At 35.2% G+C, this 27,881-nt stretch overlaps 2 protein-coding genes across 2 annotated transcripts in view; one reads left to right on the top strand and one right to left on the bottom strand.

Moving 5' to 3' along the window:
- The window catches only part of Hs3st-B (Heparan sulfate 3-O sulfotransferase-B), a 67,727-nt gene extending 49,671 nt beyond the window's left edge, over window positions 1–18,056 (top strand). The window contains exon 5 of the mRNA XM_081731756.1: window positions 223–18,056. Coding sequence (XP_081587882.1) covers window positions 223–459 — 237 coding nt within the window. The 3' untranslated portion in view covers window positions 460–18,056. The remainder of the gene's footprint in view (window positions 1–222) is intronic.
- Window positions 1–27,881, bottom strand: part of LOC145665485 (glycine receptor subunit alpha-2-like) — a 229,088-nt gene that overhangs the window by 160,817 nt on the left and 40,390 nt on the right. The window lies entirely within an intron of this gene.

Below are 27,881 nucleotides of genomic sequence, written 5' to 3'. Positions count from 1 at the left end.
CATATATCAAACGACCCATGTATGTGAGACGTAAATCTATATTTAGTATGCGAAGCGAACAACAGATACTTCTATTGGAATTACGAAAGGAAAACCCTAATCATTTCATTAGCGGATAGCTCGTATCTGAAATGTTCATTCGTTTACTCCGATATTTAGAATTTTGTATTATGATCTTTACTGTTGCATATATCTGTAGTTCTTTTCTCATGTTTTTGTTAGGACTTCCTTGGTTTGAAGAGAGTGATTACAGAAAAACATTTTTATTTCAACTCTACAAAAGGGTTTCCGTGTCTGATGAAATCAGAAGGCAGCTCAGAACCACATTGTCTTGGGAAGACAAAAGGACGAAACCATCCATACATTGAACCAGCAGCAATTGAGAGATTGCGTGAGTTTTACCGACCGTTTAACGTTCGATTTTACCAGTTAACTGGGATTCATTTTGGTTGGCAATGATAATTATTTCCATTGAATACCAACGATTGCATTTTTGTTTATTTTATTTTATGAAGTGCCATTTCTTCTATTTGTTCTGTTACCAGTGCGTCTCTTTGTAAATATTTATATATAATATATATATATTCAGGGATATACATATATGCACAAAGGTGTGCGAGCTATAATGCACTTAAGATGAATTTGAGGCTTGAAATTCAAGTGGCTATTTTTAATTGACAATCATGTAATTTGTACTTACGGAAAATGTTACCTTTCATCAATTTTGCAATATGAGACCAGTGAGTATATTGAGCTGAAATTGCGGTGAAATTTTGTAGGAATGTTCTTGTTCGTTGCAGCGAAAGGACTTTAAAATACAGGGTGTTTCAAAACAAAACTGACAACGTTTTGGAGGTGATTCCTGACACCAAGATGAGACAAAAAGTATAGACCGACCTGGGTGCGGAAATGTATCATTTCAGAGCTATAGGCTGCCGAAAATAGGAAAAAATGAACTTTAAAGATACATAGTTCCAATACTATGGGATTTGCCGTAGTCGAGCACTTAGGAACTATTATGTGCCCTATCCAAATATTCATATTTCAGAATTCTGCGCTATTTCTGCAATAATTTTCATAGAGATAGTAAATACTTAAAATTATATGCCCACTAGCCAAACTCCCTCTATAAAAATTGTTGCGCGACTACCTTAGGATTCTGAAACATGTATTTTTGGATATCGCACATATTAGTTCCTCAGTGCAGTCTTACGGTAAGTCCCATAGTATTGAAGCTCTAGACCTTTAAAGTTCATTTTTTCATGTTTTCGGTAACCTATAACTCCGAAATGACGGATTTCTTGTCTTATCTTGGTGTCAGGAATCACCTCCCAAACGTTGTGGGTGTTGTTTTGAAACTCCCTGTATGTACAAGAAAGTTTAACAACTTATGTAGGAAAGGTTATGTTCTTGAGGCGATGCAACGCAGCGTAAACAATTGGACTAAACTGGATGCATCAAATAAAAGTATTGATTACGAAATAGGGCAGCCACAAGGGGTAATGTTTATTTACTACTATTGTTATTCTATTATGCCCTGGTTAAACCGGTTTTAACTTAATTTCTATTAAGTGCAGGGTATTAAAAGAATTATTCTCTAGAATAATCTTTCTGACTATGTGACTGGTGTCTCAAAAAACTGACTTTTTTTTAGGTTTGTTAGATGCTTGATGTTTATGTTTCAGTTACGTTATAATCCTTTAAGCAGAATAACTGTAGCACAGATGATTGTCTTCCTGTAACTTTCCGATATTTCTATGCCTTTTTGATTACGGCTACAAACTCTCTCGCACTCTCAAAGCAGAAGGAAAATTATTAAAATTGCATAAAGTTTGGAAAGAAAAGAATTCCAGTAACTTTCACTTACTCTAATAGTTCTGTCTTCTAAGTTGTTTCAAGTTTCTGTATTGAAGTACATTGCTGTTCTGACCAACAGCAGTTCTGATGATATTCATGGAAAAAGTTTTTTCGAAATACTTTGAGGACGTTTTGAGAATCCAGAAAACGCTTGCTTGCTATACATATCTGAACTTGTTGGACTAACTGAAGTGAGCTTCTACCATTTAATATATTGAATTCAAATACACTTAATTGTGTTCGTTTGTTTCATCATAGGATTTTTAAGGGGAAAAAATGATTAAATTCGTTGTATGTTGTCTTTGAAACTTAAGAATTATTTAGGGACAGAATTTTTTGAACAATATTCTACACAGTCAGGTACTAAATAAATTTATTTATTGTTGGTTATCTCTTAAATCATTACCAGTTGTCCCTATTGTTTGTGGCTCAGATCGAGAAAATTACCCTCATTCACACTCTTCTACGAACAATAAAGTTCATAGGACGTAGACTGTGGTTTAATATATCTCTGTTTTACTCAGTATTAAAGGCGGCGTTAATGGAAATGAATTGTAAAGGAATAATGTAGTGAAGATAGTCGTGATTACGCCGAGAAAACCCATGAAAGTAATGTTTGTTTATTGAGATGAATGCTCTGACACTGAGCTAACTTGCTTAATATATAGCTTATAAAACTCGAAGTTTTGTCACTACAGAAACAAAACATCCCGCCATTAGATACCAGAGTGTACTAAACCAGTTAGGATTTATCGTTATCTACCTCGTAGTAAATCACTATACTTCAGTGCCAAATCGTTCGTAGTTTCAGCAGCAAAGATGGCAAATTGTAGCATGTCAAATCTGTTTGGTTTCAATTTAGTCAGGTAGTCAGTTTCCCAGGATTTACTACATTCCTTGAAAGACATACAACACAGGAAATAAGTATTGGAACTCTGTGTCGAGTCGCCACATGAAGCATAACCCAGTAGTTGTATAATAAACAAATTATGGTGAGGTTAGTGTTTTGACAACTACATATTTCTTCCTATTGGTCTTCCAAATAAGTCGAGGACTTTTATCAGATGATGAACGTGAAGTTCGTCCATTGGATACTTAACCTCAAGAATCGTAGGTGTGTGAGTGTGTGTATATATGGAACACTGCCAGAACTGTGGAAGGGACGAATCCTCTTTCGAATCATTTTTAAGATAGATTTGAAAAGAAAATAAACTCATACCCGCTGATTTTACGTGTCTTTGCTTCTTGTTTTTTAAAACTAATTGCGTATTTTCGATCTCCTAATGTATGGGAAAAAATATCAGCGATTCTCGGTAGGATGCAAATATTTTAGATTATTAATAACAGTTTATTAAAAAAAAAATCGTAAGTAGAATGAAGTTGAATGATTCATGCAGAGTAATAAAAATAAAATAATCTATATTAATCAGTGGGGCTTTACTTTGCAATTACGCCTCCGAAAATTGTTTGAGGGCTTTGTACAAAAATATGATATGAAATTATCCCTTGCATTTATGTCGATTCAGCGTCATTTGCGTAAAGTAATACTCATAGAATTTACTGTTTCGGAAGTAATAATGTGTTTGGTTCTGTGTAACGGAATTCAGTGATGGCAGTTGTATAAAAGTTCCAGTAAATTGGAGTTTTCATTTTATATTAATAAATTATCTTACTCATGAATCAACCAACAATTATTTATGTGCATTGAATCCTATGATTATTATTTCCTATGTTTGCCGTTAAATCAACGTAAATAGGTACTGTACATGAGGTAATTTCAAGAATATTATTTTTCAAAAATCGGGAAAAAGCTGATTCATGTAGATTACGAAAAGAAAATTCATTATGATGCATGGAAAGCCTGTGTGTTGCATATACTATCAGCTACTACTTTTTAAAGAAAATAAATTCTATGGGTATTGCTTCTCATATCAGTAGGACAATCGAAAGAATTTGTGAGAAACGGAGAAGAAATGTGAATTTAAAAGAAAAAGTGTAGTCTTCCTAAGATTGAAATTTTATTTCATTCTGAGTACGAAGTTTATTTTATATTTAAGGATATTGAAATTGTTGGTTGAATTTTACAGCAAATTTTCATATTTGTTCGAATATTTCTTTACTTTTCTTCTTCCCTCGGTACTCTTCTTGATATGCCCTGTTTTAAACAATAGTAATACACCTTTATTATTATTATATAATGATACTGTATATTATGTGTTAAAATTTTACTAATTTTTTGTATATAATTACAAATGTAGTTATAAATTAACATCCATCTTCAAGCATCTTTGAGAAAAAAAAACTTTCGAAAATTGGCATTTAGCAATGGTTTGCTGGTACACTAGAAGGTGTACTAAAAAGATTTTGAGCTTTGGGATATTTCAAGAGTACTGGTACTAGTACTTGAATTTAAAAAAAAAAAAATGAAGACCGTAAAAATTGCGACTATCCGTACAGATTTTCAAACTATCGTTTATTCAAATAGAAAATCTCTGAGTTTTGTGCCCTTAGTGCTGATGGGTCGGAGTAATATGTCTTTAAAAAAAAAGCAAGAAAGAAAGAGAAAAAAAGGAAAATTGAGGTGATTTCTTGAAATATTGAAGATAAAAAATCAAGTTAATTAAAAGAATAATTACCTACCAACCTCTGTGGCCTATGAAACCCGGAGGTTCAATGGCCCGTTCACAAAACTCTGTACTGACTTGTATCCTTGGCCAACTGGATCCAGTTTCTATTTTGTATTCCTATTTCTACGAGATCGATTTTAATATTGTCCTTCCATCTGCGCCTAGGTCTTCCTAATGGTCGTTTTCCGATTGGATTTCCAATTAAAACTTTGAAAGCGTTCCTACTTTCTTCCATCCTGGTTACATGACCTGGCCACCTGAGCCTCCTAGATTTGATGACCCTAACAATGTTTGCTAAACGATACAAATTATGTAGTTCCTCTTTATGAAGTTTCCGCCATTCACAATTCCCGTTTCTCTTGGGTCGGAATATTCGTCTTAGGATCTTGTTCCGGATTAAAAGAATACCGGAATTTTCAAGAATCAAACTGTTTTTTTGGAGTAATTTTGAATGCCCTCTTTCATAATATAGTTTGTGGTACATAATCCATTAATTTATGTAATAGCTTTTTCTGATAAAAGACATTTAAACTGATTTACCATTTTCCACAAAAAATGAGCACTATATTGAAAAACCATAAATTTGGATCTTCAGAAGAGTCCCAAAGGTCACCTTAATCTGATTTCATTATTCTTTAATATTTACGTTTTTAATTTTTCGAAACTTTGTGTAAAATTCAACTAACACTCTTCAGTACGTTATAAGAATAATGCTGTGAGTTCATGTTATCTAAAATGGTTGAGTTAAAGATAATTCAATGTTCCAAAGAAAAGAAGAAAGTCTTCGCTCAAACGTTTCCTACTTCGCATTCTCATTAACGAAATGACAACTTGGTTGTTGATTAAACTTTACGTAAACGGTATTTGTATAGTTACTAGAGGGAAGGAGCTATATATTAACCAAGTTTATCGAATATGTACTTGATACTATACTAGTTCTATTATAAAACGTTTTCTCAATACCTTTTTTATATCTGATATACAAACAAATTATAAATAATGATATACTTCCTTGGAATTATTAATTAAAATAAAAAGGTGCTATTATATAAAGCTTAAGGATTTGAATGTAATTATGGGAATTTTATGCTTAGCTCGCACACCTTATTTATTTATTTTTCTGTTAAACAGTTCCAGTAAATAAAATGGGTACATCTGTGTGATTGATCTCTTTACAGTGTAAAACATGAAAGTTAAAAAAAAAAAAAAAAAATCTGTGATTTTTTGCAGTCCAAGTCAGTCAGTCAGCGTATGGCAGGTAATTTATTAACCTAGCGGTGCGTCTTGTACATATGTTAAGTTGATCTTGTTCCAGAAAGCAAACACAGAGTGGAAAAATAAGTCAGTCCCTCTCTCCGTTCCCTTTGTAATATAATCTGAATGTTGTTATTCTCCTTTTAATAAGAGTACACAAAAAAAAAAGTCAAGTATGCATAATATTGCCTGTTGTGTTTGTGTGATATGTGAGAGTGAGTTTCTGTATGTTTGCGCGTATGTGATACGAGAGAGCGAGCGGGAGATAAAAAAATCCTAGATTATAATGAATTAAATTCATCTTTTGCACATACTTGTTGAGAGTTGTTGTGAGAGAAATTGTGATTTAAATGTGACAAGAGCAATAAATTTAGGTGTCGTGCATCATACATAACTTTCTCACTCTGGCCATGTCGTTTTAGAGAATTTGTGTATGTATGTGTATACATATATATATATATATACATATTACTTCTGTAGAACAGAGGTTTGTTCTTATTTTTAACATAGGAATATGAGAGAACTCACTATAGTTAAAAATAGGTGTGTTTCAATTAATGATATGGAGACTGACTAAGGCTAAAAATAATGTACTTACAAAACAAAAATCTTGAACTGGTCTTTCAGAACGTTATAACCTGTATCTTTTTATATTCTAGAATTATTACTAAGTTTTGATTCGAGTATTATTCCTGTTTTCATTTGCTGTGTAAAATTTAATACAGTGATCCACGCAAACGTTTCCCACCAGTCCTAAACTCTCTCTCATCTTTAGAAAGTAGTAAAAATGGAAATAACGTGATAAACTGCAGCGCGACGTTGGTACTAATAGTTGTTCACTCGGTGATAAAGGGACTTAAGAACAGTGTCAATACAATTGATCCGTTTTCAGCGTTGTATTACGTTTTTTTTTTTTTTTTTTTAATCATCTTGCCGTCAAGCAAGAAAGTTTCTCCACAAAATTCACCGAATCTCTCACATAGATTATACGGCAATAAATAGCAGTTGTAATCCCAGCGGACAACGTGGCAATCCGAAAAAAAAACTGTTTGAATTTAGGAATTTGGGAATTAGATTTCTGGGCTTTCGGCATCTATTGCCATGTTAGCCCGTCACGTGTGATGGATGACATCCCTTGGCGAGCGCACTATCCGAGGAGAAGGAAGAAAGGAAGCGACCTGGGACCTGTGTGTTAGGTACCATCCTAGCATTTGCCTCGATGATAATCTCATTTAAGATGTCAGGTCTGAAAAAGCTTTTACACTTTTTCGACCGAGTGTTCCCACCGGAATCGAACCCGGGAACGCTCGCACCAAAGACGAGAGCGTTAGCGACTGCGCTACGCAGGGCCACTAAAATGTTTGAATCCAACGTTGTTGTAACATTTCAAGCAAAATAGGGTTGGGATATTCCAACAGAAATGCTCAACTTCGCATGGGAAGAATAATGTTTATGCAAAATCTTTGGAAGTAAATAAATCCATGAAATATTTGATAGTGAGCATTGGCCCTATCAATTCTCTATCCAGCTGTTATTCCCGTTCTTCACACGGGAAAAATAATGTTAATTTAAAGAATGAAGAGATCTGAAAAGGATGCAACCTGCAACATCGAAGAAACTGTTGGTTTGTCTACCTCACAGTTAATGTAGTTCCTTGCACATATTATTTATATTGTTTTTGTATAGATTTTGACACCTTCCCCCAAATCTCTCCACTAAAATTTAAAAACCTTCTTCCTATGCTATCAAATCAGACGAAACTCTGTGTACAAAATGTGATGGCTTTAGGTGACCTACTTTCTTATGTGAAAATCTGATAACAGAACATACAAAAAATCTTTTAGATATTAGTGTACATTAGACTACACAGGAATAATGTTATATGCGTGAAAATACTTTTACAAATAACTACCCAAAGTGACTTGTGTCATTCATCTTCCACTTGTTCTTCGAATAAACGTAACAAGTTACATTTTAAATAAATATTGTATTATATGCATATGCAAAATTCTGGTAAATAAGTCATCATCTTTTCTGATAGAAAAGTACACCCTTTGCTGCTACTGGCTACTTTATTGCGACGTATTTTACATACTTCCCTTTTAATATCTTCTAAAATTGAGACAGAATTTAGATTGTCCTTTGTCACTGTTGAAATCGGTTGACTAATTTGAATTCAGATTTCTGCGTTAAGAGAATTTCAGTTGAGATTGTTACAACAGTTTCAAAACTGTTAATAAAAGTAAGGCTTAAAGCATGTATTTTTGCTGGCAGTTGGACTATACAGGGTGGTCCGGAAGTGGGCGTGTTTCCTTTTAGTTTCAACAGTATAGTGTTATGGTAGAATGTCTGTACACAGTTACCTTGAAGTCTTAAGAGTCATAAGCAGCAGCATGATCACCATCCATGTCGTAACACAGCTGAATTGTGCGCTAAGTTCTCGCAGATGTTTTGATGAGATACTTCGGAGTCACGAGGGTGAAGGCGTGTTCCACACTACAATTCCTGCGTTGTGTGATATTGAGTGTTTCTTACTTGTTGCTTTATGAAACCCCAGAGAGCATTGTCTGGTGTCGTCAGATCGGGACTTCTTGGAGGCCAGGCAAAGGGAGCTGATAAAGATGCACAACCTCTTCCAATCCAGCGGCCAGGAAACGTCTGATTCAGGTAATTGCGCACGTGAATCGCGAAGTGCGCTTGTGCTCCATCCTGCTGTATCACAACAATGTATTTGATATCATTTTCTTCCAGTTGAGACACCAACCACTCATTAAGCATCTCCAGGTAAGAATGTCCATTTGCATTGTCTTCGAAGAAGTAAGGCCCAAAAATGTGTGTTGCACTCATTCCAGCCCACACCATCACGTGTGGTGGGTTTCTCTCCATCTCTGTAAAACTGGGTTTTCCTTACACCACATTACAACGTTCGAGAATGCATACTCCGGTAGGTAGCACACTCAACTGTGAAGAGGACTGCACCACGGGATCGTTTGGAAGGGAACGCCTTAAGGAGAGTTCTGCATGCCTCTTTCCGCGCATCCATATCGGCGTCACTCAGTTCATTCACATGCATTGGACGATATACCTTCAGTTTTCGATCTTCTTTCATGTGCCTCATCATGGTGGTCCGAGGAATACCAAGCTCCGAAGACCTTTTACGTGTTGATTTTGAAGGCGACTACTGCACTGATGCTTCCACTTCACTGCACATTTTCCACCGTTTTATCGGTCAACCGCCTCGGGGAAGGTCTTTCACACTGCCCGTAGCAAATGCACGTTTTTCTCACCCCAACATTTTTGCTTTTCTTGGTGGATTAGTACCAAAGCGGTTTGTAAATTTAGCTTTAACTAGCCTTTGATCACACATTGTTGATTACTCTAACTTCAGTGCAAATAACTGTTACCAAACAGAAAACAGTAGAAAACAAATGAACATGGATAGCAATCTTGCCAGACAATGTCAAGCAATGTTACCAGACAATGCCAAGCAATGTTGATTACGGGTACGCCCACTTCCGGACCACGCTGTTCAATGTTCGTAAGACATTATATTTAAAGAAAACCACCTGAATAAAGTATGTTAAGTAATTAATAATGTTACTAAAATCAAATAACGAAACATTAGTACGATTTCTCTCATACATAGTTACCCTGTACCTTGTATAGTAAAAAGCTGAAAGAGCAACTTTCATTTGCCAGTGTCGCGTCGTTATTTTCTGAAGGCAAAAATCAAATTAACGTCTTTATCAACATCCGTTTAAGGTAAGATTTTAAAACTGTTATCAAACAGTCTTGAAGCTTTTAGGAAATGTGTTTCTTTATATATCATCGTGTACAGTCGAGTACGTTTCAAAACATCAGAAAGATCCCCTTACTTCGTCTGAATGTCGAAACACAAAGTATAATATTGTGCGGGTAGCAGTCTTCAGACGATGTTGGATTAGTACTTTGTTATTTGTCCATCGTCCATTTTCAGCACCAGTGCTATACGAGACATGGACCTACAGTTAGGGTGAATCCAAACCACCATAAGGCGTTCAAATTTCAGGGTTTTTCCATCGGGAAAGGCGCGTTAACTAGTAGTCCAGCGGGAAGGACTATGTTACGTTATGGTGTAAAATTAACTACAAAAGTTTATATATTATTAGCAAAAGAGCAGGGAGAAAATCTGGTAATTATTTTTAATGAATAGTGTTTTTAACCTAACCTAACTTAATCACAGTTACACGTAATTTTTCTTCAGCAATAGTTACCTTCTTGCAGTTCAATTTAGTATGAACACATGCTAACCATCGCTTATTCAAGCATTAACATAAAGAGAAATGTTCCTCTAGGTTATAAAGAAATGTGCCAAGATAAAATGTTGTTCCTATATAATTATTATGTTAATGTAATAATATACTTCCCTTTTTCTCGTGCTGTACTTCTACCTGTGTGTATAAACTAGTCTAATATGTGCATTGTTTTCAATATTAATTGAAGTTGTACTGGCCCGTCTATGATATTTTTAATAACTAAAAAACAGTATGACAGTTTATCCTTATCCTTATGTATTGTAAGGCAATATGCACACAGCCAATGGTCGAATTTCGATTCTAGGAATCTTCCTGCTACAATCTCCTCTCTTCAAAACTGTTGCTTGAAATATTATATGAATAAATCTAGTGTATATTTAAACGTAGAAGAATTATATCAAGGATTTACGTTACAAGTGAGAGCGCATATATATTGTGAGGACGTACGTTAAACTCAAAGATTTCATTTCATTTTTTGTCCTAAAGGACCTTGATATATTCCGTTCCATATAAAACAAAGGGTGATCAGTTTATAAGCATGAATTTCCCTTATTGTAGTTATTTTTCAGGTGGTATATTTAATTTATCGATTAAATATCAGAAGCATATATTTAATAAATCATTTACATAAAATTGTGTCATAGTGATTGCTAATTTATATATAACAGCATGTAATAGTAATAAGTAAGTTCACACCAAACTGGTGCTTATTAGATCTAGTTTTACTTAAGAGTTTTTACTGTTTTACTTTTTAAATTGTCAAAAGGATTGTAAGTTTCGAAATCTTAAATGTACCTCGGAGTTGTAAAGGGATCACAGTGCGCCAAGTTAGAACTTAAATATCTGCTTCTATAATAGAATTTTATTTAACGTAGACTGCCATGTGCATGAAATTTCATACACATGGCTGTCCCGTGCAGCACAGCGTATGATTCTCAATACACAAACAATATATTACACTTTTGTTGTCGCGTTTGTTTTATAGGTGTGTATGCAATTACATAATATGGCGTAGAAGTCAAAATTTAATGTCCACGCTGCCTATGTGGAAAACCATACACAGACGAAATTGTACATTTATGCCGTAAAACCAGGGTTGGCAAAAACCATGGTTTTTATTAAAAAAAACAAATAAACCGGTTTTTTTGGTTTAAACCAGGTTTTTTTGGTTTAAACCAGGTTTTTATGGTTTAAATGATTTGCTCTATATATTCATATCATATATGGACAGAAATAAGTTTGTTTCGCCTTGATGTTATTATGCAACAACCGGGTTATGCTGGAAGGGGTCACATAAGCTTAAAGCGGAATAAAAACCGCTTCTCGAGTTACATCCGAGAGAAATTGTCCTCCATTTGAACTCGGAACCAGAACTAATTGGCCACAAATGCGATACGTCTGCCGACTCACTCACGAAGGAATCCTGATAAAAAAAAAATACGTTGTACTGATCTTTACATGCTTCTTAATATAACTGTCAAGAGTCATTTCAGAAGGACAAAAAGATAAACAGTTGCACAAGTGAAACCATTACACAGAATTAATTACATATGAACAATTTCAAAGTACGACGGAGTACAGAAGAACTAATCTAGTTCAAGTTAGTTAACAACGACTTTTATTGGTCCAAATACACCGACTTAATCTGCATATCAATAAGAAAAGGGAATAAAGATACGAATTATGTGGGTCCGCTTTGGCTCAGACTCATTTATACATAAATAGATACCAAAGATACTTATTTCACTAAATGCCTCTCGTGGGGTCTGTATGACCCCCCCCCCCCACACACACACACACAAAGTACGGCATTTTCGATGTATTTTATCAATAGTAAACATTGAAACAAAACAATATTTAGAATTTTTCTTCGATTGCAATTACATAACAATAATAACAACTACAAAAAAAATCACAAAATAAACATTTATAAACTTGTAAAAAAAAGTTGCTTTTGTAGTATAATCTTTTTGAGTAATGAATGGGGAATTTAGGTCTGAATATAATACGAATAATATACGGGAGTGAAACGTGATAACCCACAAATGTGTGTTCATCAAAATTTTACAAACACTTACACTTTTACGAACATTTTTTTTGTTTTTTGGTTTAAACCAGTTGGTTTTTTTGAAAAAACCAGCTGGTTTAAACCTTGGTTTAAACCATGGTTTAAACCAGCCAACCCTGCGTAAAACAAACGCGAAAACAAAATATTACTGGCAAACTGTTGACAGTAGCACACAGATGATAATGGTTAACAGCTATGGTGGCAGTCAAGGTGTTAAATTAATTCAAAGGTAATAACTTAAAAGTTTAAAAAATATGATAGGGGTTCGCAACAATGTCGGACTGGGGGCCCCGGGTGGAAGAGTATTTCAGGGGGCCTACGGTAGGAGTCGTATACATCCCATAAAGCTTGGTCGTCCCTTCTTCTGAATTCTGTCTCGGTGTACCAAAAACGTTTGCTAGAACGCTAAAATGTCCCATGATAGCTTATTGTTTCTCCCACAAAGTAATTTAATTTCTACTACTTTCAAGTGACGGACTTAGCGTTAGTTGTAGTAGCAACATAAATAACCGAAATATTCATTTTACGTTAAAAATCCTTAAATATGTATTTAATGCAATGTGCAAAATGTAAAATTATCCAAGCCTTACTGATAACATAAATTCTATTACTGCAATGTAGAAAAAGGACCCCATTCTGTTTGCTCTGTTGTAAATTCGGGCTATAATGATCATCATAATTGAAGGAGAATGTGCCATGACGGATGTGCCATATTTCCTAAATGTTATTTCTGTTGTACATCGTAGTCCGTAAGGTATTGTGAGCCTTCTGGACGTAGTAATATCTACATTTATTTCTCTAATATCTGTGGGAATACTCAGTGACGTGCATCTGATGTAAGCCCGAATTTCGTGTTTTTTTATGTAATGTAGATACTTACATAAGGATTAAAATTTGTATATAAAAAAACGAAGTTGAGAGTGGGGCCGCGGCCGGGATTATGGCCCTGGCCAGTCCAAGACTGGTTCTCAAATTGACATACCAACTACAAAGAAAAATATAATCTAATGCCAGATCCTAATTTATATAAGGGGCCGCGGTGGCTCAGTGGTAGAGCGTTCACCTCTGGTGCTAGGGGTCTCGGGTTCAAACCCTGCTCCCGCCAAGTGAACTTTGTGGTGGACAAACACCGTGTGCGTGGGTTTCCTCGGGGTTCTCCCGTTTCCTCCCACTTTCATCATTCCACCATTTCATTCATCTCTTATAATCACCGTCTCCTTTAGCCTAACCGGCATAATCGTGGGACGTAAAACTCAAAAATTTCATTTCAGTTCATTTTCCTAATTTATATAAAATATTAACAAAAATATGCGTCTAGACTATAATATACTTGAACATTGTCAGTAACGAATATTAAGATGAATAAGATTAGCTATCGCATGAGTCGGAAAATTTTGTTGTTCCTTATCTGTACTTCGACACAAGACTCCAATCAATTTAAATATACATGTAGATGGTTAGTTGTGTTGTTAGAATTCTTGTACCTGAAAGACTAGTCAATTTTAAATGGATATATAACATGGTTTGTAAGTGGGTTCTCTCGTACAGCCTGTGTGTCGTTTTATATATATACCAGTTTCTGTAATTTATGTATGCCATTTGATAATGTTTTTATTGATCAATTTAGAAACATTTTATTACAAGTACCTGAAGAAATAAATGTTATATCTCTCTGCTCAGAATAACTTCCATGTGAAAAAAAAAAAATCAAGAGAAAACAAAGAATGATATTTGTCGCACAGTTTGTCCACCTTGAAATGGAAGTTTCTCTTATTTTCTTCAGTTCCTCGTGAGCAAGTCACTTTATTTTTATTATTATTATTTAATCTGTTGTTTTATACGAGGTGCGACACACACACACACAAAAAAAATGAACTAAAGTAATAAATCAGAGTACTTACATTATTGGTTCCTCTCGGTGGTGTCACATTCAAAATAATCCCCTTCTGCTTCTACACACTTCTTCATTCGCTGCTGCCATTGTATGTAACACCACTGGAAGTCATGTTCTGTAAATGTCTTTAGTGCATTTTTTTTTCTAACCTCATTAACGGAGGTAAAATATGTTCCTTTCAGTTCAGATTTGATTTTCGGGAACAAAAGAAAATTAAAAATTAAATTACATTAAATTAAATTTAAAAAATAAAATAATCATCACAAGGTGCCAAATCAGGCGAGTACGACGGCTGTTCTAACACTGCAATGTTTTTTCGAGCCAAAAATTACTTGAAGTTTATCTTGTGTTCTACTTTCACGCTCATCATTTTCCGCCAACACACTCACACGCGTGTTCACTCTGTCGCTTATCTCGCAAATAGCTGGGCCGGGTGAGTCCAGTTCATTGTACAAGGTAGGGGATGTATGGTAGTTTATGCTTGCAAAAACAATATGCATTATGTTAATTATTTTTAGTGATACAGCTACAATCCTTTCTTTTTTTGGTCGCACCTCGTATATGTATTTTTCGTTCTTATTTGTACTTAACAATGTTTCAGGGTTGTAATTTGTTTCTCTTTCTTTTAGTAAGTAAGTAAATCCCGGTGAAATATTTATTTATCACTGCATACAGTTGCTTTGTATAATATATATATATACATACTGATACAGTACTTATTTATGCAAATAGTCTTGTTTTGTCTGTGCTTGTAATAATTCGCCTGTTATAGAACAACGATAGTTTCGCATTCTAAATTTTATTAATACTTTTATTATTATTATTGCACTAATCCAGTGTACTAGTATGTTGTTTAAATTATTACTTTGTAATTAGATAGAACTGAAATCTTACACAACATAAAACGAGATGTTGAAGCAACACAAAAAGACTATCACTTTAGTGTATTTGTGTGTTAATTCAACACCAAGGACATCGCCTTCCGAGTATATCAGAAATAATTTGTTACTAGCTGTGAGAATTTGCATTGGTTTTTATTATTTGGTATGAGCAACTATTTATGCAGTATATTTGACATTTATTCCAAACAGTAACTAACGTTCTGTGCTTTCTGTAATCAGTGACAATAATTGTTTTGTAAGCTTGTGAATTGTCTGAGAAAAATTACATGAGTAACAGTCCTGCTATCATCTGTACTTACATGCTGACATGAGAATAACAGATAAGGAAAACAGATGGCAGCACTTCTATTCATGTAACTGTTGTCACACATTTTACAGGTTTACAAGACTATTATTGTGACCGATTACAGAAAACTGAATGTTATTTCTTACTTGGTACAAATGCCAAATATGCTGCGCAAAGCTTTGTTCATACCAAACAATAAAAACCAATGCAAATACTCACATCCAGTACCTAGGTATTTCATATAAGTAACACGCTAAAGTGGTAGTCATTTTGTGTTATTTCAGCACCTTACTTTTTTGCTGTGTACGTGGAAAAGTTTTCTAGATTAGAAAAAAGAAGAAGAAGTATCGTACCAAGAATAGCAAATATACGAATTGTGTTTGTTTTAGTGAAAGTAGTTTATATAAGACTACATTTGTCTAGGGTATGTTGATGTATTCATTGTAATGTACTAGTTTATGTGTTTGATTAGATTACGACTAATTCTTGTAATTGAAACGGGTATTTTTTTTATTTTATTTCGTATTAAAGTTTAAAAGGATGTGTTTATTTTAGTTTATTTAGGTCTAAACTAAGCGACATTAGAAGTTTCGTCCTTTTTTTTTATTTGATTACAAGTATATAGTGTTACGAGTAACTAACGAAAATATGACGATTAATTACCAGACTCGCAATCTTAAATCTCTTCTTGCCATTTCCAATCTGAACAGGATTCGTTAAACTATTTTCTTGCCATTTTTACAATATCATTAGAATTTTACCGTAATGAGTATGGATCGGATTCTTAGGTTTTTATCTATCATGTTTTAAAACTTCTTTTGTACTCATACAATTACTGTAGTTTATTTTATACAATAGAGCATTTTTTGAGTCAACAATTAATCTGTCGTTAATGTAGTCTTAATTGCACTTCATTATTTATAGGTACTACTTGTTATGCAATAATGACACACATTAACCAAATCATTTCCTTCGAATGATACACTCCTTTCCGCGTATTATACTGGGTTATCAAAAAAGAAGGAGCAGGTTTAAAATAGACAACAATAGCTAGAAACATATACGATTCATAACTGGATAGATGGAAGTTCAAAGTTTTATTTTATCCATTTAACATCAGCATTTGTTAACACGATTAACGTCGAATCGGTAGTCCATTTCGTACCACACGAATTAACTGGTCCTTAGTTATTGAACTCACTGCTGTAACAATTCGATCTCGCAAATCTTGAAGAGTTGCGGGCATAAGTGGTACATATACGTTATCTTTTATATGTCCCCAGAGATAAAAATCGCAAGGGGTAAGATCTGGCGACCTTACTGCAGCACACAAAATTACTTATCTAGGAGCGTCACCATTTTCTCGTAAATAAACCACAGCGTCGCTATAGATATTGAATGGAACTAATACGTGGGGATTTAAAACTTTGAATTTTCTTCTATCCAGTCTATTGTCGTTCATTAGAAATAAATATTTTAAATATCCTCCTCTTTTTTTAATGACCCGGTATATACTACCAATTAGCTTTCCAAAATTAGTTTACTTACATCAACATATTATTATTATGAGGAGTTCCGTAGTGTTCAATTTTTATAAAGTAAAGGGGAAGCTTTTTCATGTCTAAATTTTTCCTCATTAGATACGAAAAACTAGTAAGAATCCCGGTGTAATTTGGCTTCCGTCTGAAACTGGAGGACTTTATCTCACAATACCTTGATGCTCAAATGAAACATTCCAGCACTTCGTGGATGAACTAGTTTTCCTAGCAAATGGATTTGTGTGTGTGTGTGTTTTCAAAATTCGCAGAAAAGACGTGCTTAAGTTGTGTTTATTTTAGATAGTTCTGGAAACTACAAAGCTTACTATAAAAATGTCAACAAAATGGAAGGCTATGTCCGTTCTCGTCGTACTGGAAATTAGTTCTACGAGGGATAGAGTCCTCCTTAAGCTCCCAATAAACTTTCTAGGTGGAAAGTTAAAAGTATGATACCGGAAATGGGTACAGTCACGTTAAAAGAAGTTGGCTTCGTCGTTTGTTTGGAAGTTCAAGCCAAGGTATTGAGATTTCGTACATACAGTTACAAGAATAATAAATTCCTTTTTTATTATTATTTTTTTTATTAATGGGATAATGACACATTTTCCTTTGTAACTTTTACTGAAAATATTTTATATTTGAAAATAGAAAGAAAAGAAATAAGGCATTCCCGATACTAGTATACAAATAAAACCTAAAAATCCGATCTCTAAAACTGATTTTATTTTGTACCTCAATAACATCATTCGACTGTATAGTCGCCATAAAGTGAATGTGCCTATACCATGTATGTTCTGTTGTTTCGAAGTATAAACAAGAGGACATATATATGTAATAAGTACATTTCTTTTGTTGAAGGCTGTACAACTCAATAGAATGTTAAAGTTCAAAAATAAATCGTGTGCGACACTTTAATAGAAAGAAATCCGATGTTTTTGTTGTTATAGTACAAATATAATTTTGTCATGGTTAGAAAGTTCGGAATTTTTATGTTCTTTTTAATGCACAATTTCTTTCATATACATTTAAATAACTAATTAGTAGTTTTCATTGAATTAAAAGATGTTATTAGTTGCAAAATAATTTTTGTGTAAAAAGAAATAATCTGAAGTAATAATGAGACATTTGTTATTAATGGAAAATGGGACGATATTGCAGTATTGTAACCAGGTTTGGAGGTTTTGTTTCTAACCAAGAAAAGTAAAGAATTTTATTGGCATTAGAGTAACAAGTCTGTTGTATTGCATATGGAAATTCAATACAAGAAGGTACAGAAAATGTTATTACGATATGTACTATTTAACCCAGTGAAATACACAAAGTATTGGTTTTTCATTTTCTTTGTTATTTTTTACTATTATTTTATAAAATTATTGAAGACCCTTCAGTGCAGAGAAATGTGACTGTTTTCAAATTGAAATTGTGACGAAGTTGATTGTTTTACATGTGGTCTTTAATTTTCCAGTTGAGCAACAACTCAAAGTGCTTTGCTTACAGCCGTTAGTTGTGAAACAAACCATATTACGGTTTGAAAATTACATTTTTCAAATTATTTCCTGAATATTTTCTGGAATTCAAATGGTGCCCGATTTTCCTGAACATGTCTTTTTCACGGTTAGTATTATGCTGCAGCGTGGAACACTGTGATTTCAATGAATGTTGAATTCCGGCAAAATGCACGCTCAGTAATAATCAGCGACTTTTTTCTTAACGTTTCCATAATGAATGCTTGATGTTATGCTGACCAACATTTCATGGCAATTGAATTGATTTGAGCTAGCTACAATGTCACAGTGAACCTCAATATTCACGTCTATGCAGAATTATTGGTCTGAAAATAAACAAAAAGCAAAGTTTTCAGTTAATGCCAGTTCTAATACGGGTCTCAAACATGGAGAAAGCATCCGAAAACATGTAATTTTCTAAAAGGTAGGTAAGGTAGGTATGTTATCTTTCAAAGCTGATTGTTGTAAGCAAAGGACTTAGTTCTAGTCCAGTTGGGAAATAAAAAGATTATATATAAAATAATCAGTTTGGTCACAATTTTAATTTGAAAACCGTCAAGTTTCTCTGTGCATATTTTTGTTTCTTTATATGCATTTTGTACTAAATGGGAATGGATTATGTTTCTGTGTATCCCGATAGTCCTGGTATTGCGTGATCCTATGTTCGACTTTCAGTGAAGTTCAGAATACTCAGTGTTGAGAATGTATTGGGAGTAATTTAAATAACTTACAGGTAGTGGAACAGAAGCCAGCCGAGACTGCCAGAAATTCATATTAAGAGACCATATAGTGACAACATATCACACAACTAAAAGCCGTTTCGTAGGCGTCATGATTCTAATCGGATGCAATATCATTTCCAGCATCAGTAGATTTGTTTTTAGTTGTACCAGTACTTAATTTATAAACACGCAGTCATCTATTCATTTTATGTTATTTGAGACATATGAGTAGTCATATCAGGAAACCTTTCAGGTAATATAACACTTACCCCCTGGTGATAACTATCAATAAAATATAGAAGAATCTCACGAAATGTAAAGACTACTTTATTATACAGATACTGCTGTCTTCGAGGAACAATAGACGTAATTTTATAGTAATTACCAAAAGGAAATCCATATTAAAACTAAAGAAGAACTAAAGTTCAGTAAAGACAGTAAATATCACGTGAATTATTTCCATGCAAGAGATATGGATCGACATTAGTCACTTTTACTCGTTAAGACATTAACGGGTCGTCTCCATTAACGATCTTGGCCGCAATAATCTCTGTAGCCATCTGTTGAAAGAAAGAAAAAAAAAAAACTTCGTTTACATGTATGGGATACTGATAGCCATCGTTACTCATTAATGGATTGACTCTACTAAGCTCGACTGAAGTAATTGTTCTAGCTGTCTATTGAAATAAGCAGAATTCAAGGAAGAAAGAATGCATACATGCATAAGTTACGGTGTAATATTCGGTGGGCCTTGAAACTAGGGCCAAACCGCTACTAATCTATTTCGGTCACTACTGACGTGAGGTGTGACTAACAGCTATCTGGAGGATCAATCGATGGACATACTATGCTAGTAGATCCCTTTAGTCATTTAGCTAACGTCTTCTTTTTCTTTACAAGTATCCTGTGAACTTGGAGCTGATCACAGATTTTCTCGAGGCAGTCCAGGTAGCGGATAACACGCTGTCTTATCCAAGGGACATGATACTGGGAGTTCCTTAGGCAAGCTGAGTTATACTGTGGAACGTCACCGTGAGCGGAAGGAGTCGGAATCGAACCTGCTCGGAGGAGTCGCTCCTCCCAATCTTACTCTCATGGCACCTACTCTGTGTACATTCTTAACAGTATGAGGTTTACTTAAGGAAGATTCGCCTAGAGGAACAGTCTAGGACTAACCTCGATAATGGCAGACATGGGAATCCAATTTCGTACTTTGTAAAGTAAGTATGTTCCTTTTCCAGGATCATTCTAGGAACCACATAACTAATGTTCTGAATACTTATGTACTGACTAAAATAGTCACCACTTGAGCTTTGCCAACTCCCACAGTTTTTGGTTTAAAAACACAGGGTGTACATTCACACAGACAAATATAACAGTATTGAATATGGACTAAAGACAGCCACTGTTAAAGTCGCCGTCACCCATTAATATGTTAGCGGATTGATTCTAATAATGAACTCAATCGAGATTGCTCTAGCTGCCTGTCGCAAAAAGGAATTAAAAATTCGCTTACATTTATGAGAGATGTGCTACAGATATTCACCGTTGTCCGTTAACCCTTGTACGTCCCTCGATTTTTGCATACACACAAGTTCCTCTGGATCAAAATGAACCCATTCATTTTTTTATGTTTCAATTTGTAGTTTACACCACATTCATACATGCAATAGTGTTTTGACTAGTGTGTGTCAAGTATAACAAAAGATGGCTCAAATCTAGACAAGTGTCACTCGTGTTTGGTGGGGGGAATGTCCTCGGGTACCATTATTTTTGAAATACATGATATATTCCCTTGTCGGCCCCAAATATTTAGAAATAATTGTTCTATTATTTAGCGAAATTTAACATGCCAGAGATGCCCTTGCATCTAGAACACTAAAACATCACACATACACACACACACACACACACACACATACATACATACACACACATATATACATATACATATATGTTTTGACTTAATATGTTCTGCTGCAAGCAGGTTTTATTTAGGTTAGTTTTGTTTAGGTTAGGTCATACATTCCTGTTAACTTTTATTGAAAACCTCTGAGAACAAAATTCACTTAAATGATAACTACAAAATTGTTTGTGTTATATCAGACATGAGTTTTTTTTTTTTTTTTTTTTTTTTTTTTTTACATTCCTCACAAATCTGATTGGAATGTCTTAAATTTATTACACAAACTGCATTTGATCGTACTCTTGTTGGCTGTTCTCTTGCGTGTGGCATATACCTCTTTTCCTCGGAACATCAGGGTTACTCGCCTTTGGATGAACATACTCCTGTGTCTCCAAGAAGGGATCGTAAATTTCTTGGGCTGTACTTGTTGGCGTTTTTTTTTTTTTTTTCTTTATTTATTTGATGTAGTTTTCAATCAGAGCTTTTCCAAGATTCTTCGTCAGACAGGGAGGACGAAGACAAAGAATCCTACACTGATAATTGATCCTCGCCAGAGAAAGCAAGAAAGTTTCGAATTCTTCTGGCATCAGAGCACTCATTTTAGATACCAAAATAGACTGTAATTACTGCACAACGAGGAAACAAGCAATGCTGCGAATAAAAACTAAGCCAAAATGAACGTAAACGATGTTGCTAGTACAAGGTATTTGAAAAAATGTAAACAATTTTGCCAGTACAGTATACTGGAAGAAACTAAATAATTTTCGGACAGTGCAGTAACTAATAATAATTAATAATAATAATTTTTGCATGGTTTTTGGAGGTATCATCATCAGAAATGCAATCAATAATGATTTCTTAGTCACATAAATATTCATTGAACTAAAGGGTCTAAATGGACCCGAGGAACTTTTGTTACTTTTTCTACTGTGACTTGAATCAAAATTTTTACAAAACACACATTTTGTAAAATAACTAAAAGTCACGAAGTATGATGATCACAGCTCACGTAGTGTCCGAGATGATCAAGTTTAAAAGTGGATTCGAGGGACGTAAGAAGGTTAATACGTTAACGGATTAACGAATGTGGTCGAGATAATGGCTCTAGATATTTGTTACGAAAACAGAATTTAAAACTTCGCTTACATCATAGGATATGGACTATAGATAGGGACCATTTAAGTCGCCGTTATCCATTAATACGTTAGCTGATTGACTCCATTAACAAACTGGGACTATAGTCTACAAGGTGTGAGAAAAGTAATGAGACTGGCAACATTGCGGGCGATCTGGCAACGTTGTGTCTACCGGCCTGTGCTAGATCGGTTTGTTTATCCATTCCACTCCCTCAGTCCGAGTTACAACTCCGTACAGCTAACACATTATTTTTGACAGCGCCACCAGTGAAGTTGTGTTTTTGTTGTGTTACAGAAATGGAGCATCAGAATTTAGAGCAATATTGTACAGTAAAGTTTTGTGTTAAACTTGGCGAATCCGCGAGTGTGACTTTTGAAAATAAAGAGCACAAGTTTTCCACTAGCACAAAAATCATTTTTGGAAGGCCGAGAACACGTTGAAGATTAACCTCGCTCAGGGAGATCTTCAAAAACTGACGAAAACGTTGAACATGTAAAGGCTCTTGTGAGAGACCGTCGTTTAACAATAAGGATGATGAGTAAACAGTTAAATTTAAACACTTTCACCGTACATCAAATTTTGACACACGATTTGAACATGCGAAAGATTTGTGCCAAAATGGTGCCGAAAAACCTCACAACAGAAGAGAAGGACAATCGAAAAAACGTGTGCGTTGATCTTGAGAGGATTGCCAATGACCAAGAATTCTTCAATTGTGTGATCACAGGTGATGAATCCTGGATATTTGAGTACGATACTGAAACAAAGCGAAGAGTGGCACACTCCGTCATCTCCTCAGCCGAAGAAATGTCAAATGAGCAAATCAAAGATCAAGATGATGCTGATTTGTTTTTTTGACAGTAAGAGTATCGTGCACAAAGAATTTGTTCCACCAGGACAAACTGTCAACCAAATGTTTTATAAAAGTGTCCTTGAAAGGCTCCGTTATCCGTTTATATGTTAAACAATTGACTCTATTTAAAAAGCGTCTGAAATAACCACACTAGCTGTCTGTGCAAAAAAAAAAAAAAAAAAATCGCTTTCGTTTAAGTTACTGTGTAAAATAAGGGGCTTATTTCCGTACTAACATTACAGTCTTGTAAGACCCACTAGCATGATCCTAATAAAATAAATGATGATTAGGATTACGAAAGTGCGACTTACAATATTGTAATGTTAGTACGAATGTGCGTGCTTGTTACTCCACACGATAACTCTTGGGAACTGACAATACAATGATAGTTTTGTGTGTGTTAAACGAAAGCGAATATTTGAATTCTTTTTTTCGCAGTAGATAGCTAGAGCAATTATCGTTAATGTTATCAATCTGTTCGTTAATCCAAATCGAGTCCGTTAATATCTTCACGGGTAATGACGACTTTAACGGTATCCATACCCCATTTTCTACTACTGAAACAATGGTAGTAGAAGTTATACATTGCGCCGGGCCGTTAGATTGCAGCAAATATTCTCTAGTGTTGACATCTATCGAATGAAATTGAAACTTCTAGTGCGTAATCATTTTTACTATTTACCTACCAGAGCTAATTTAGGTACCAGTTATACCAGTGGCTCTCAACCTTTTTTTTTTTTTTTTTTGATTGACCCACTTTAATGAACGTTCAGATGATCGGTACACACTTCTTTGATATTTTTTATTATAAATAATAATTATATCTATTATAATAATGAAACCAATTAGTTTCTTAATTACTCTATATAGTACTGAGCATTATTTCTACCGCTGGAGGTGTTGGTTGGTACAGTCTGTCTCGATTTTTAACTAATCATTATTAAATTCTTTATGATTTTTTAATTCTAAAATTTCGCGACACATTAGGGGACTGCTATACGCACCAGTGTGTCGCGACACATTGGTTGAGAACTACAGTTATTCCAAAGTAAATATACCAGTAGTATTCAATTTTGTTTCCGTATCCTTATCGATGCTTTTGCCTTCAAACGTCTGTCCCAAAATTTAAGCCATCCTTAATTCAAATTATTTGTAACTACAAATGAAGCATGGAATTCGTTATTTACTAATTAAATAACCCACTTGTAATATAAATTTCTATCAATTTTGCAACACTGTTTCGCAAATGACTATTCTTGCCAAGGTGACTCGAGGACCATCCAGAAAATAAAGACCATTTAGTTATACAAAATAAAATACAATATTTATTTATCCCAGCCCCCGCCAAGTGGACTTTGTGGTGGACAAACACCGCGTGCGTGGGTTTTCTCGGGGTTCTCCCTTTTCCTCCCACTTTCTTCATTCCACCATTTCATTCATTACTCATCTTCACCGTCTCCTTTAGCCTAACCGGCATAACCGTGGGACGTAAAACTCAGAGATTTCATTTCATTTCATTTCACAATATTTATTTTTTTAAAGAAAATAATTCTGTTACATACCTAAAACTTTTCTCATTTCTCTATATAATCACCTCCTACATTTAAACATTTGTCGCATCTGTTTACGAGCTTCAGAATGCCTCTTCTGCTGCTAGTTTATTAAGCCAGGTGGTCACCGCATTTTCCATCTCTTCAGCACCTCCAGAACGGTTACCACTCAGAAACTTTTTGAGCTTAGGGAAAAGGTGAAACTCGCTAGGAGCAAGGTCCGAACTATAGGGTGGATAAACAAAAAATCATCAGAGTTGATCAAGAAATTCTTGAGTTGCAGCAGCAATATGAGGTCAGGCATTATCGTGAAGTAGCTCAATTCCTCCAGAAAGCATTCCTCGCCTCTTGTTTTGGATGTCTCACCGTAGTTTTCTTAAAGGCTAACAATAATGATTTACATTGATCGTGGTATCTTTTGGCATGAAATTCACCAAAAGAACACCTTTACGATCCCAAAAGACTGTTGTTGTGACCTTTCGTGTTAAGTCTGTGAATTTTATCGTTTTTTTTTGGGGGGGGGGGCTGATGAGGGGTGATGCCACTCACGTGATTGCCGAATTTATGCCGCACTGATAATCTTCCGTAAATTAATGTGCGTATTGGGTTAATCTTGCTAACATAATTTTTGGAGAATTTGAGGGGATTTTATATGATGCTGACAGGAGAGAGATGCCTTGATAATTATTGCAAACAGTTTTGTCGCTTTTCTTGTGAATTTGAACAACGATTGATTGATTCCACGCTTGTGGCAAATTCCTCCTTGCTCCAGATAAGGAGCACGAGTTTGTGTATCTTGTCCCACAATTTTTCTCCTCCAGCTAAAATTAGCTCAGCCGGAATTTCGTTTACAGCCTGCTGAGCTGTGACCTTAAATTTCTTTGTTGCCAAAAATATTTGTTCGATTAGGCTCTGCCGCTGATCCACCCTTATAAATACCTAACGTTTTCTGATGAATATATATATATATATATATATATATATATATATATATATATATATATATATATATAAAGGGTGGTAGGTAACTCCACCGTCAAACTTTGGGAGGCGATTCTTTATACGAAATGAAAGAAAAAAGTTCTAATAAACATGGGCCGAAAAATGCCTCCTTTCAGAGTTATGATCCATTGAAAATTCGAAAAATTATTTTTCAAAACTCCTTAACTTAGAAACTATAGGACCTATCCCAAACGGTTTAAGGAATTACACCGGAACTAGTATGTTCTTTATCTAAATATCCATGTTTTATAATCTTCCGTTATCGGTGAAAGGAGCTATGAAAAGGAAGTTGAAGTATAGGGATACTCCTTTAAGTACTAATGGTGCGTTCGTTTCGCTGGTACCGGTGAATTCTGAAACATGGATGTTTAGATAGATCGTATACCAGTTCTTGTATAATTCTTTAAACCGCTTGGGATAGGCCCTATAGTTTCTAAGCCAGGATGTTTTGAAACGTGATATTTCGAATTTTCGGTAGTTCATAACTCTGAAAGGAGACGTTTTTCGACCCATGTTTATTAGAACTTTTTTCTTTCATTTCGTATAAGGAATCGCCTTCCAAAGTTTGTCGGTGGAGTTACCTACCACCCTATATATATATGACCAACCTGTCATATATATAATTTTACATTTAAATATTTGATTTTATCTATTAAGTACGGGAAGTCGGAATATCTCCCCTACAAAGTAGTGAGTGGATGTTGCCATAGGTATAACTAGAGGGAGTCGGGATACAGGTTTCCAAGAATACCATTGGACCACAGATAAGATTCTTTCAATTGTCAGAAGTAAGAGGCCATGTCCCCCTACTTACGTCAATAGATATTGCTCTCCAAAATCTGAATTCAATGCATATAATTCCTGATTTGTTGAGATTGATTCTGATAAACTGATTAAATGAAGTATTGTTATTCGAATCATAGTTTTGAAACCATTTTGAAACTGTATTAGGGTTGCCAGACGTCCCGGTTTTCCGGGACAGTCTCAGTTTTCAATTAAATAATTAACTGTCCCGAAAAGGGCTTGTCCCGGACGCCTGTTTGTCCCGGTTTTTGTTTTTCAGATTTAAAAAAATCAACCTGCAAGAACTAGTACCACCAGTTCTTGCAGTATCACCACCTAAAAACGGAATATTATCGGAAGATTTGTGTAGTCAATTCATTTTACTGAACAAACGACAAGAAGTTTGAAAATCACATCCATTCTTTCGTCCTATGAGTAGTTTAGCTTCCAGAGGGGGGAAAAGAATTTTAAAAAAATATTCAAGAGGGGCATATTTTATGGCAACAATTACTTGAATATCATTTTCAATAGAAAATAACGTCTTTTTCCCGACGACGGGCTTTGACTACTAGTTATTTTATATTTCAATCGGCAGGGCAGAGCTGCTTCAATGTTGGAACTTTGATCAACTGAGTTGTTTCTAATATATAAAGGTAACCAAGAAAGTTCTGTCGCTTTTTCACCTACCACCTTCGAACATCGATACGTCACCTAAAACGTACCTGGAAGATCAAAAATAGTCCCCATCAGAATCGACGACCTTCTACCAACGTTCTGGAAGGCCATGGATTCCACCGCGTTAGAATTTGGTGGGGCTTGAAGCAAAGAAGGTATCAAGTGCATTTTGCGCCTATACTAGGGATTTGAACTGGCATCCTCTAAGGTAATTGTCCAAGGAATGGAATAGGTGATAATCGGACTGTACAATGTCCGGGAAGTGTGGCTAATGAAATAGTGTTTCCCATCCAAGGCGTAGAATGGTGTCCCGAGTCATCCTAGTCACTTGTGGCTTAGCATTGTCCTGTAACGGGAGGAACCCTTTGCGATTCAGAAGTGCTGGCTCCAGAGTTTTGAGTTTATCTTGAACATGGCTCAATTGCTGATTCTACGCAGTTGCATTGATGCTCTGACCAGCTAGTAGCACTTCCCGATGTACGATGCCGACACACAGGAGGATTTTCTTCTGTTGTAGTGCTAGTTTCGGCTGTTTTGGAACCGGTTCGTGGGATGCTAACCAATGATGACTGCGCCGTGGAGCTTCGTACAGGACCCACTTATCATCGCATGTCAACACCCTATTCAGAAATGGCTCCTTCCTCAGACGAAACAGCAAAGAAACACAGGTGTCTGCTCACGTTATCTTCTGGCCGGAGTCAAATCATGTGGGACCCACCGACCCAACTTGTAGTGCTTCCCAAGTTGATGGATGTGCTGCCGAATGGCTTCTCCTCTCACACTGAATTGTAGTCCCAATTCCTCGCATGTCTGGCCTCTGTTCGCCTCAATTGTGCCTGAAGATCTTCATTTTGTACATGTGTTGTTCTTCTGGCACGTGGTGCGCCTTCGAGTGTTTCATCACCGTCCTTAGACTTGTTAAACCATTGCTGCACTGTCCTCGTAGTCACGACACCCTCACCAAAGGCCTGGTATATCTTCCGCCCGCTGCAGCGGCGTTTTACCCCAGTTTGAACTCGTACAGCAT

Source organism: Thermobia domestica, chromosome 11 (genome assembly GCF_964235325.1).
Source record: "Thermobia domestica chromosome 11, izTheDome1.hap1.1, whole genome shotgun sequence".
NCBI classification, from domain to species: domain Eukaryota; kingdom Metazoa; phylum Arthropoda; class Insecta; order Zygentoma; family Lepismatidae; genus Thermobia; species Thermobia domestica.
This window is presented reverse-complemented; position numbering and strand designations above follow the sequence as displayed.